This window comes from Symphodus melops, assembly GCF_947650265.1.
Source record: "Symphodus melops genome assembly, chromosome: 22".
NCBI classification, from domain to species: Eukaryota; Metazoa; Chordata; class Actinopteri; order Labriformes; family Labridae; genus Symphodus; species Symphodus melops.
Window position 1 is genome coordinate 15,613,849 of NC_136712.1, and position 13,276 is coordinate 15,627,124.

At 46.0% G+C, this 13,276-nt stretch overlaps 1 protein-coding gene across 2 annotated transcripts in view; it reads left to right on the forward strand.

Annotated features, from left to right (window-relative positions):
* Nucleotides 1–10,803, forward strand: part of gas2l3 (growth arrest-specific 2 like 3) — a 33,339-nt gene extending 22,536 nt beyond the window's left edge. For both annotated transcript variants that reach the window (XM_079334599.1, XM_079334600.1), the window contains exons 3-9: nt 728–914; nt 2,471–2,589; nt 3,012–3,153; nt 4,977–5,040; nt 5,474–5,615; nt 6,562–6,666; nt 8,041–10,803. In XM_079334599.1, the coding sequence (XP_079190725.1) occupies nt 728–914; nt 2,471–2,589; nt 3,012–3,153; nt 4,977–5,040; nt 5,474–5,615; nt 6,562–6,666; nt 8,041–9,408 (2,127 nt within the window). In that variant the 3' untranslated portion in view covers nt 9,409–10,803. The remainder of the gene's footprint in view (nt 1–727; nt 915–2,470; nt 2,590–3,011; nt 3,154–4,976; nt 5,041–5,473; nt 5,616–6,561; nt 6,667–8,040) is intronic.
* Nucleotides 10,804–13,276: the final 2,473 nt, after the last annotated feature.

Below are 13,276 nucleotides of genomic sequence, written 5' to 3' on the forward strand. Positions count from 1 at the left end.
AGAGTCAGAAATTGTAGCGAGAGATAGTGTGGATGGACATGCAGGAAAGGAGCCGCCTGAACCCAGGCCACCTGCCTTAAGGATCGTTGTCTCCTCCTTACACGGGCTAACCACTACAAGCATCTATTTCATTTTGAATTGCATTAACACGGGAAGCTGAACGTTTGTGCAGAAAAACGTCTGCAACAGTCTTTTATTTCAACTTGAGCTGCAAAGTTTGAACATTTTCCCAGAAATAATGTGAAACACTCGGCTTTTCTAAACATTAGCTTCTGCTACCATTTCTGTAGAGAACAAAATCTTCAGATGAAGCATTTTGAAGATTGAATTTTCAACTGTATGACTTATGATAAATATGTATTTTGTTGGGGGGTTTTTTTACATCTTGTTTACGCAATGAAAGCGACCGGTTGGCCCAGAGTCTCATCGCCCTCTCCTCTAGTCTTTTGTTGTCTTGAATTTCAAACAAACCAGAACCCCAAGGTTATTTTCCTGAACAGTATCGCACCATTGTCTTTGTAAGGAGGATTTGGACAGGGTGATGGCGCTGCCAGCTCAGGATCCTGGCGTGCTGTACGCAGGGAATGAGACGGTTACAAACCAGAAAGCACTGGTGCAAATCTTCAATGTATAGACATGAATCATTGATTTATTACTTAAATAATGAGCTCAAATATCTCACCTGATAATTAATCTCCCGTCTACTTCCCCCTGCTCTCGTCTCCAGGCGTGGTTTGGAGAAAAGTTCGATGCCCCGTTGCTGAGTCCCAGAAGCCCTCGCAGCCCGTTGGCACAGAGACACGGCCCCGGCCTGGCAGACGTCTTCCAGTACGACCAGTGGCTGGCTGTGAGACATGAAGCCACTCTGGTGCCCATGCAGGAGGATCTGGCCATCTGGCTCAGCGGCATGCTGGGTAAGTGAAAGTTGTCAGTCGAAGAGAGAGCTGCTTTCTCATTCAGGGTTTTTTTTCTCTCTCTTTCTGATGCTTCATATTTAACCGCCGTGATGGTACGTGGGTAAATAAAACCAAGCAGCTGAGGCCAAGCCCGTGCGTCTGTGATTCAGCACCGTGCATGCTAACAGTGTCTCCCTTAGGCTAGGAAAATACTCGAGCACAATTGACACGAGTGTCCCACGTAATTGGATTTGGATGCTGTCATTTCCAACCAGTCTTTAGCAAAGCACGGAAACAGGAGTGGAACAAAATCCCTCATTTTATCCGTCTCTGCTATTATACTGACATCTATTGTCCCTGTTGGATACAATGGAGCAGTGAGGAAACTAAAGCTGACTGCAAACTGACTCTATTGTTGACTACTGAAACCGTTTTTTTTTGTTGTTGTTTTTTTCAGTAGATAGTTTAGTTTTTCTCACGAGGAATGTGGGCAGGTACGAAACACGCACGCAAGAGTTATCAGTAACGTGACCCACGGCTGACCTGGATCCCACATTTCATCTGATGGTGGATCCAGAGGGTTGCTGAAAACAGGTGGCGTGCGGCGGCTCAGGTTTCAACGCCTCGAGGCTCGTCCGTTGTCGTGCGGAGAAATGAACGTTTGTGGGGAAATCTCTGTCACTTAATGTTATGGCCTTTGTGGGTTGTGTTCCCGATGTACGTTAAGTTCACACGGCCTTTGTTGAGCTTCTCTGGGAGGTGATTTACGAGGGGTCGTGGGAGCGCGAGGAGTCCTCGGGGAGTTAGTGAGGGAGTCAATGTGGAGTCCTACTGTAAAAGACGCAGCAGAAGAAGAATATGAATGGTAATCATAGGGCGGCTCGCGATACGACACGTGATCACAATAACAATAAGAGAAGTTTAAAAGAAGCTTTTCTTTAATGTAGGCCATCATGTTCCCCTTTACATCAAAGTCACGTTATAATGAGGCTTGGAGAGACGATGGCCAGGTATTCACTGTACTCGATACAATACATGATCAGTGGCTCATAAACAAGCTAATACCACGATTTAGCAATTCTGCAATTTGTTTGATTTAATTCAAGACATCAGGTAGGATGTATCGCAACATCTAAACGACGATATAGTGCTGAGGATAAACTTCATTGATCCCCTAAATGGGGGAAATGTAGTCGTTAAAACAGTTCAAAAACAGGAATATAAGCAGCATCATTAGCAATAAAGTTTAAAAAAACCAAAAAAAAACCCAACTACGAGCAGGTTTACATCAGTTATATAAAGGAAGAAAAAAAAATACGATCGAATTAGAAATGCAGCATCCATATTTGTTTACCTCTACTGTAAAAAGGGAGCAAGTGTGCGGTCTCCTCCTACTTTTTACTCTTTTGATACTGGTTCTTGAGACAGGCACCTAACTGGACGTGTGCGACTACTGCAGAAATGCTCCCCTCTTACTAAAGTGAAAGAACACGAGTCATGTCTTCGGGCTCTTGCAGATAAAAAAAATCAAGCTGTTTGCGTTGTGCTGACGTTGTGTACTCTTCATCTTTCAGGAGAGGAGGTGCGAGTGGAGTTTTTCATGGAGGAGCTGAACAACGGCGTGAAGCTCTGCCAGCTTATCGGCGTGCTGCAGACCAAGATCGCCGAGAGCTGCCCCTCGGCGCTCTGCAAGGTGAGTCAGACGGCAGGGATGGAAACAAGCTCAGGTGATCTTTGAAGGGCGACCTCGATGCTCACACATGGAGGGATGTTTGGTTTCTTTCTGCGACCTTCAGAGTCGTCTTCTTCAAACTCTTCAACGGCATCTGAGGAGTTTAAGCACTTGCTGCATGATCTGTAACGCTCTTCTTTGTCATATTGAAATACAACTATTTATGTTTAAAGTGTTTCACTGGGGGGGGGGAATAAGTCTGAGTGCGATCAACATCTCCTCCTGATTGATCCACTATTCCTCTGCCTTTTGTTCTTCATGCATCTTGCAGTGTTGTAGGCTTCAAATAAAATGAGCATCGAATATTTCAACCTTTTTTTAAAAGCTACAAATGTCACAGCAGTGTTTAGCGACGATGCTAACATGTTCGTCTTTTCTGACAGCTGTTCCCCACCAGGAAGGTCGCTTGTAAGCGGGACGCCTCTCCGGGTTCTTTCTTCGCTCGCGACAACACTGCTAACTTCCTGTCCTGGTGCCGCCACATCGGGATGGAAGAGACCTACCTGTTTGAGTCAGAAGGCCTCGGTAAGAACCTGCAGCCCAAAACCTGAGATCACACCTCGTCCCCACGTACTGTAGGAGGGTGTTTTTGCAAAGTGTTTTTTTTTTTTTTCCTTTTTCCCCCCTTCTCCGTTTTTAAAATGCTTGGCAGTGACTATTTCATTTTCATAGTTAACTATTCAGGCGTCTCTGCTCGTCAACTCACTCATTGTGCAAGCGCGTAAAGGTCCGGATAGCAACGTTAACACCAGCGAGGTTTTCAGTGACCTAAAACACAGTTTGCGTACGAAAAATGCAACATTTCCAAAGCTGCCCGCCGACATGAGAACGAGGCCTGAGACTCATACACGCCTTCTTCTTGTCATGCTATCACAACAGGTGCACAATGTCTCTCTTATTTCGTCCAGTCTGAGACGCAAAGAATTTGTCTGAATGAAATGCCAGCTCCAGTCTGCTTCTGTTCTTTTTAAATGAACTCTTTCTGTTATAAATTTAAAGCCTTCAGCTCAGGCAGACTTAACTCTAACAATCTGAATCTGACCTTTGAGACTCTGAAACCATTGTTTACAGCTGACACTTCCACTACTCTTACTCCTGGAAACTTAGTTTGTCATAAAGCCAATTCAACTTTTCAAAGTGCTTCTCTCACTACGCTGTGGTGATGTGAACTGTGAGATAGCTTTTACAATCTTTACCCTTCAAAAACAGACGTTACACTGGGAATGTATTCAAGCAGATCTTCACAGAGCACCTGGCAAAATCTTTTATTTCAGAAACGTCTCGACATCGTCCTTACGCATGCTGAAAACTTCGGAGGAAAAACTCGTCGCTGTGTTCTTCCAGCTAAATTCCTCTGAGCTCTCATTACTTTAGTCGGTTCAGGGCGGCAGTAGCTCAGTCTGTAGGGACTTGGGTTGGGAACCGGAGGGTCGCCGGTTCAAGTCCCGGCACGGACCAAGTCCGGAAACTGGTCTGGTAACTGGAGAGGTGCCAGTCCATTTCCTGAGCACTGTCGAGGTGCCCCTGAGCAAGGCACCGAACCCCAAAACTGCTCTGGAGCGCTCGCTGTGGGCAGCCCCCTCACTCTGAGACCTCTCCATTAATGCATGTCACTAGAACCCTGTTTGTGCATGAGTGTGTATCTCGGCCTATGTGTGTGTTAGACAGAGTGTAAAAACCGAATTTCCCCTCGTGGGATTAATAAAGTGTAAATTATTATTATTAATTATTATTATTAAGACCGTTTGAATTCCCCCCAAAAAGGAAACTGACTCCAGAGATCGGTGCTCGTGTGCAAGACCATCAAAGTCTCAAACATTGGGGTGTTGGTTTATATAAAGAACGACATCATATTAAATCACAGCTGTGATTCTGGACAATTCATCTTACTAGAGCACCATTAAGTGGACATGCCGTGGTTGTAAGCTCCTAATAAGAGATCTGTTGTTTAAGACGACCTTCTTAATGGTTTAATAGGATCTGTCGTGGAGAGCAATCATCCTGAGTACTTCTCGCAAAACTGATCTGAGCCATACAGAAAAGAGCGCCGTGCGTCTGCTGCTCCAAGAATCAAAGCAGACACGCTCATTTTTCAACGTGTATTGTTGAACGGCTATCCTCGAGTGACTTTTACACGTTTTTTAAGTCGAGCTCATCAACCATGAGTCACCAACCGTCCCGCGGGGTGGGGGGGGGGGGGGAAGCTAACTTTCTCATCTGTGCTCATAATGTCACGTTTCTGATTGTCGTAGCACGTTTCTTAATCCTCTGAAGGATGAAGAAGCGACTGCTGCTTCGTCAGATCATCCGATGGCTCGGTTAACTGTCGCGTTTTTTCTCTTCCTCAGTGCTGCACAAGGAGCCTCGGCAGGTTTGCCTCTGTCTGCTGGAGATCGGCCGTATTGTCTCCAAGTAAGTCTGTAAATTCACGTCCCTCTCGAGCCCCGTGGGTGCAGGTGTGAAAATGCGGATATAAAGAAGGTGATCAGGGAGCCTCCTGGTGTGTTTTCACCTCCCTTATTGATGCATCACTCGTATCGGGATGAAGAAGAATTTAAGATTTCAACCCTCTACAGTTCTTCTCATTCAAGACCAAAAAATTTCTTGAACCAGAATTGTTGCACTTCCACGTTGTTAATTATGGAGGTGGTGGCTTGATGTTGACAGCAGAGGTGAAACATCAGCAGTTGTGTTTGAGTTAAAAATTAAAAGGGTGCTAGAGCGTGCTGTGAAAGTTGTTTTTTTAGGGTCGGGTGTTTTGGTGTCGGGCCTTTTCTGAGTCATGTGTGATGGAGTTTATTAACCTCCCCCTGTGCACATTTAAACCCTGCTCTGTGTCTGTCAGGTACGGCGTGGAGCCCCCTGTGCTGGTGAAGCTGGAGAAGGAGATCGAGCTGGAGGAGACTCTGCTGATGACGGAGGAGCCGCCGCCGGCCGTCAAAACCTTCAGCGTGTGCTGCCAGCACGGCGGCCTCTACCAACCCGGGGTGAGTGCTGATCGACTGCAGGAACCTCTGAGCACCATGTGACTGCTGAAATGTTTGGACAGACTGGAACATGAAACTTTCCACCTGGAGGCAGGAAGTGTGGCCTCAACTGGTCACGTAACGGCTCCTGAACTCTCGTTACGTCGGTGAAGTGTCAAGTCACTCGAATCCGCACAAACGAGCAAAAGAAAAAAGAATCACGTTAGCAACACGTAGCCCGCTGCATGTGCGACCCATTTTGAAGCGCGGCCCCAAATGGCGGCAAGCCGTCCGCTCTCACCGCTTCATCGGCGCCCCACGGGGTCTGACACATCGCAGCTGACCATGTGCTGCTCGTGCGGGAGCCCCGTGCTTCGCCATCAACACACGACCTCAAGGCTATCGAAGCATGCCGTCACGCAGCAGCACAGCCATGAACTCACCGCACATTTAAATACGTAACGTCTCCGTCAGCTGTGGTTACAACACTTTCTAAATAACTCCAAACGAGGGCGAGATTCCCCCCCCCCGGTGGGTAGAACAAGGCTCTGACACTCTCAGGGTTGGGGGTTTTATTCCCAGAGGAGAAGGCACGGCTAAAAATAACTGCCCTCATTGAAGTGGAAGTCAGTTTGAATCAAAACATCCAACAACGTGCGTTTTTCCAAATTGCAGTTTGCATTGCATATTCATAAAAGCATCAAACGGACAGTTATTATCTATTTTAGTCCAGCGTGTCTTCATCACGTCGTCTTTTCCTCCTCGTTGTGAGAGACAAATGTCTCTGCGTTAGTCATCGGGTGTAATTGCATCGCTGCTCGCTCATGCAGGAATACTAGAGGTCCTTAAATGCTATATGTTCCAGTCATCTGAGGTCACACTGAGTTATCCCCCAGCTGGAAATATCCTGTCCTACGTTTGTGAAGTCCAATATGGCCGCGTAATGGTCCTCTTTTGTCTCTTGTAGGAGCACGGCATGGACGACCCTCCTTGCAACTGCTCCAACAGAGTCTCCATTGAGTACCTGTCTGAGGGCCGCTACAGACTGGGAGACAAGACGCTATTCATACGGGTGAGTGTCCTGAATGAACACACACACACACACACACACACACACACACACACACACACACACACACACACACACACACACACACACACACACACACACACACACACACACACACACACACACACACACACACACACACACCCTTTACTGAAGTGGTTAAAGGCTTTACATAGAGCTGAGTTTTTGCAGATGTCTTGTCTTGTCCAAAATGAAAATGTCCAAAGAAGTTTGTGATTAAAAAAAAATAATAATAATAATAATAAAACACTGTAAAAATATGAACGGAGCAGTTTCAGCTTAAAATAAGAGTTTTTTTCTCAAACCATCCGTCTGAGCTTCCAGGTGTTTGAGCTACAGCTGCTGCTTCAGCTCTCAAGGTGATTAATATGTAGCATTGGATTAAATCAGTAGTTGTAGTGATTTTTTTCAGCTAACTATCGAGAAGCTGGAAAAAAAGCACAGAGGTCACGTGACACCCATCAACACAGGTTTTAATTACTAACCACAGCCACCTCATGGAAATCTCTAATGTGTCTACAGATGTAACAACACCTCGCAATACAATTTTAGATGATATTGCAATACTCTATTTCAACCAGCAGGGGTCACTGATGGCCACGCAGTTTAGGTTGAGCCCCATGTATGGATGCCGTAGTCGAGCAAGCAGGCGATTCAGGTTAAAGGTTGGTGACTGTGGCTCCTTTCCCACGTCAGACCTCTCTCTCACTCTCTCACTCACTCACTCTCTCTTTCTCACTCTCTCTCTCTCCATCCACTGTCCGAGGGAATAAAAGCAGCAGATGGCTCTTTTGATCAGCGTCAGTAGTTGTCACGTTGGTGGAAGATTTTAAGGTTGAGAGTGAAGTCATGTGAGCAGGGAGGAAACACAACGGGCAGAGTGTAGAGTCCAGTTCAGATGAAATGCTTGACGTGCGTAATAAAGATGCATTTTTTAATAATTCATCCGACACTTTAACACTCGATTTATATCCTATTAAGTGTGTGTGGTAGGATGCACACTGACGGGCTGCTGACTGTTTGTGTGATCCCCGTCAGATGTAGAGCGTGCAGGCGTCTACACTGCATCAGTGGCGGCTGTGATTGGACGCATGTAAGCTTGTTACCCAACAGTGGTGGATTGCGTTGGGCGATTACATCAGAATTACTCTGCTGTCAGCGGTGCCAAGCCCGAGGACGGACACGCTCGTTCTGAACCTGCCGCTGCTATTTTTGGGACTTTATGGAACACGTCACTGTTTTTTTCGCCGATCTAATAAAAAATAAGCAGGTTTTTTTTTTCTTTTAAATGCTGTGTTTCTAATTCTTGAATAGGAAATAACTTTTTTTTTTTTTTTTTCTCCCCCATCTCCACAGATGCTTCATGGGAAACACGTGATGGTGCGTGTTGGCGGCGGTTGGGACACGCTGCGCGGCTTCCTGACAAAGTACGACCCTCTGCGTGTGCTGCAGTTCACCACTCTGGAGCAAAAGATCCTCGCCTTCCAGAAAGGCCCCCCTGGCCTGGGAGGTCACCATGGCAACACGGCACCACCCCCTCCTCCGGACATGGACCCCCTCGCTGCTGTGAACGACCTCATCTCCTCCTCGTCTTCATCCTCTTCCTCCTCGTCAACGTCCTCGTCCTCCAGCTCCGCCTGTAAGCCGATGAACGCTGCCGGTCAGACGTGTCGGTCCTACACCCCCTCCCCCGCCTGCACACCCACCCTGTCCAGGAAAGGTTCTGTCTCAGTGCCCAAGAAGAACCTCATGGGAACGCCATCCTCCCCCAGGAAGCCCACCCAGCTGCCCTTACCCATCACCACCAAAGGCTCCTCCTCTCTGCCCGCCACGCCTGTGGAAGGCTCCTCGAAATTGTCCCCCAGTCCCGGGGGGGGTCACAGTACTCGGGTCCCTCGCAGAGCCCTGACTCCCTCCTCCATTCCATCACCCGCACCCCCAAACCCAAACACCGCCTCCAAGCTCAAGCTCAGGCCGTCACCACGCGGCCCTGCAGCCCAGCCCAGAAGTCCCGTCTGCCCCGAGCCGTCTTCCAAATGCCCCAAACCATCAACCCCCTGCACCTCCCCCACTGCTGCTTCTGCTCCCCGCCCCATCAGTGCAGCAGCACAGGCCCCCGCCCCTAAAGACGGCCGACCTCCAACTGGTGCCGGCCAGCGCTCTCGCCTCGCACAGCGCCGTCCTGGTTCACCTGCATCACGCCTCCGTTTAGAGGCGGCGAGGCGGGTGAGGACGGCCGCAAGGGCCGCAGCCACTCCAACAAGAGTTGGTAATTCGGCCCCCCAAACACGGACCCCCACCCCAATTTCCCGCACAGCCTCCCCAGGGCTGCAGAAACCGACCTGCCCCCTCCCCAAGAGCAAAGAGGCCTCGGCCAAAGTCAAGGCTCCGCCTCCGACTAAAGCGGCTGCTGCCCCTCTTCACAGCACCGCCTCTGCCGCCGGGCGGGTCCCGGTTGGCAACACCAGCAGAACCAATCAGAAGACGGCAGCCATACCACAGAGGGTTCGGCGAAAACAAGCCGCCAACACAATCCCCAACAACGAGAAGTCCACTCTGAAGCCCGAGCTGTCTCCGGGGCCGACGCTCGCCCCGCAGAAAACCAGCCCCAACGTCAAAGCGGTGAAGACGGAGCCGAGCGTCCGCAAGAAGATCCCGCAGTACATCGGCAAGAGTGAGGACGCTTACTTTGAAATGAACGGCAGGAGGAAGCAGAGGACGTAACCGCACGGCATCCAACGCTGATCACACAGCAGCAGCACTTGTTGGATCTCAGACTCTTAAAAAAATAAAAAAAACAACAAAAAAGAATCTCGTCAGTAATCCCAACCACAAAGCTTCATTTTTGACCATTATGTTTCGTCTCCAAATTAATGAATCTTTTTTTTTTTTTTTTGTATTTTATTTAATATTCTTTTATTTCTATTTGTTTAATCCAAAGGGTCAAAGATGTCATGCTTTGTATGTCTTCTCTTTGTTGTGATCAAATTGTCCTTTTTTAAAAACAAATTAAACATCAGCTACATTAACTTCTTCAACCGGTGGCCAACACAGTCGATCAACCTGCAGCTGCACCATTTAAACTAGCAATAACAAGCAGCGAATTCAGAAAAGATGCAACATCAAAAACCCGATGAAAATGTTAAAACTGGATCAAAGAATCACAACGTTCTTTCTGCATCCCGCTCTGGCGTTTTTGTCGTTCAGTTGGTTTTGGGCTTTTGCATGTTTTTTCGTTTTATTTGCATCATTTCTGAATTCTTCTTCTGCAGGCTGTTGTCAGCCACCGTAGCGTAACACTAAAAACTTGCACAATGTTTACATTCTCACCTTTGTTACATCTTAATATGGGACTTTATAAATATATAAACTAATGGAATTCAGCAGAAAAAAATAACTAACCTCAAAACGTTTATAGCTCTGAAGTAGAAATAAAAAAGCCATGATTCATTAACGCACCTCGGTGAACTTTAACAGGAAAAGGTCAGTTTTTATTACTCTGTTACCAAAGTTGTGAAGACTTCAGTGACACAACTGGAACTCAAATGATACTTATTTCTACCCAGTGAGAATAAACTTTCCACTGGTGGGAGGGGGTCAGATGTCTGATTTTTGTATAAATGATATCTAGGTGGGGGGACCTTCCTTTGTGTGCCTTCATCAGAGATGTCTCTGAGCGGCAGTAGAATGTATCCGTTGATCAGGGGTGGTGGTTTTGGGGCGGGTGGGTGTTTAGTGGGTTTCAAAGATGAACATTGCACAGTGTGTACGAGCACTCATGCCTCTGTTTCCTCAGTGGCAGATGAACTACTGATCAAAACGCCTCTCTTCTTTTTGAACAGGAAATCCTTTTAGAGCTTCTCGGTATAGTCGTGTTTTTATATGGTTTCTAATTTTTTTTTTTGTGTATTAAAAATCTACTTTTCTATGTGGTGTTTGTGTATATGAATGTGTGTGTGTGTGTGTAAAGTATATATATCAGTGAGGCTTTCTTTTTTTCTTGTTTGGCACTTTACAGAAACCGCTGTTTGTCTGAAGTTGAATGTTGATTCTGTCGATTGTGTTTCAGCTACCCGTTTGTCATTTGATCAATAAATGGACAAGTGTTTTAAAGGTTAACTCTGCTTTGTTTGTCTCTTTTCACACATTGAGCTGGTGAACTTTGGCATGTTGAATGTTTTTGGGATGATTTGTTTTTTTGACTCAAAACTGTCTTAGCCCTGACACCCACGAAGTGCCTGGTGTGTTCCTACTGTGGTTTAAAAAAACAAAAAAAACCACAGCTGCTCATTAGGTTCAGAAATAATTGTTTCTGGCATTTCTTCAGTTTATTAAAATAACACAATGTTAAAAAGTAAACTTAAATTTTCAAGAGTGTAAGTTTGGGTATCACTTTAAAGTATCAGGCTCTTTAAGGTTTTGGAGGCATTAGCAGACATGCTAAGATGAGTTAAATTTAAAATGCACATCATGTTTTTCTTACACTTGTTTCCCTATCCTGTCTACAAACCTCCCAATGATAAGAAAAGTCCAATCTCTCCATATTCTGCCTGCTCCACTTTTCAGGAAATGTGTGCACAAACACATGGGAGGATTTTCCCTTCATGACATCACAAAGGGCAGTAACTCCTCCCCCAGGTGGGTGACACTCCCAAAGTTAGATGTTGTTTCTGCCTCCTTACCTTTGAAGAAGTCTATAACATTCAGGAGAAGTGAAGTCTCTTGTCTCTGTTCGGGGAAATTAAACACTGTTAACCTCTGCTGCCCTCTAGTGGATACAAACAAACACTTCTTCGGGGTTCAGTCAGTGTCATTGGTTTATGTTGGATTATGAGATTTAAGGGGGGAAGGGGACTCTTTAACTTTACATATTAACCACATAAGACATACTCTTTCAAAATATGTTTTTCATATAAAAGACAAGACCCCATGTTATTCATTTTTGCAGCTGAAACTCGGATACAACAGTGGAGAGGTTAAGTTATCAAAATCAATAACTGCTTTTAAGCAGTACAAACATCCATCGTCACACTGTCTGTCTACTCTTCAGTGTTTTGCTCAGCAGAAAGCTCCAGAGAGGACGTCGTTAACTTAAGTGGAATCAGCTGTTGTCCCCTGATGAGCGGCAGAGCCCTCTTAATTAGTCACACAGTCGTTCTGAACACGCAGATCGAAGATTGGAGTCAAAGCTTCAAAGGTAATTCAAAGTTAAATCTGAGAAAGTGTTTTTGTCTACGCTTGGGCTCGATTGACTAAAACAGATTTAACCTCACAGAGAGTCATCATTTAACTCTGTAGATCCACGTTAGGGCTACTTTCCTCTCCACTCTATTTGTCACTGATTGCTCTGAAACAATGCTGTTCCCTTTCACTCTGAACACGTAAATGCAGCATTGAATGGCACCTGCGTCGTACCAAACACACAGAACTGGGTGTTGTGAAGGTTGGGGGTAAACACAGAAGCCCATTTTTAGCCCACATTTTTATTAAATTATTAAATGGAGGTTAAACATTTACATTTAGGATAACTTAGAACATATAAAGCTGATGTGGCTCAGTGGTAGTCTGTCGATCAACTGGTAGGATGGTGGTTTGAGCCCTCGGTCCTGCAGCCACGTCTGACCTGTCCTTGACACTTGAAAGCGAATTCAATTTGAATGTTTGGGTCTTACATTTCTAATAGCACAGGTCAGTGGTGAATCTTGGTTTTGTTGAGATCCTAGGCAAACGTTATTTCAGGGGCCCTCCGACCACTCATCAGGGCAGCAAGAGTGGATGCGGTCAGATGAGGCCCACTTTGGGAGGTTTCCCACTGTTATTGCAAAATGTGCACATTTTGGGTTGCTGCTTGGGTCCAAAGTTTGTCAGCCGTCTGGGGGCCCCCCCTACTGGTCTGGGGCCCTAAGCAGTTCTCTGCCTTGCCTGTTGACAAGCAGCGCCCCATGGCACGAGTTTATAGCCTTCTTGCTTTGTCTTATTGAAAAAGCTAGTTGGTAGAGCTTAGTGCCAGTACAGGAGACATCAATGGGGAGTGCACATTGAAACACAGGATCCCATGCTGCTTGATGTTTATTTGGTGACCAGGTGGATGATGTTGTAGATGGAGGATTTTTTCTATCGCAACAAAGAAGTGAAAACATTAAACTCAATATATTATAATACTAAACAAACAGAATAATCCAAATACCATTGTTATCTCTGGTAAATCAGACTTACATCAATAACGCATCCAATTTCCTGATCAAAAGGTAAATACAAAAGGTTTGTCAGTTCTTCTTCTGACTGCCAGGCTTGGTTTGGAGGGACAAAGAGGGAGCTGGAGGTATGTGGGCAGGCTTTATAATGTTGGGGGTGTGGCTTACGCAGGTGTGGTGAATCTAGGGGATTGGAGCTTGTGATTTTAACACTTATTGTGGTGTATTTTAATGTATCTTCATATAGCCTAGTGTTATTTTAAATGTGTATTTTATACAACTGTTCACCCAAAGGCCAAACTAGGGACAAGAGTTGGACATTAGGAACAGCTACAAACCATAGACTGTAAATACTGCTGTGTGCAGCACATCACTTTCATGTTTTGTATTGAAATTAT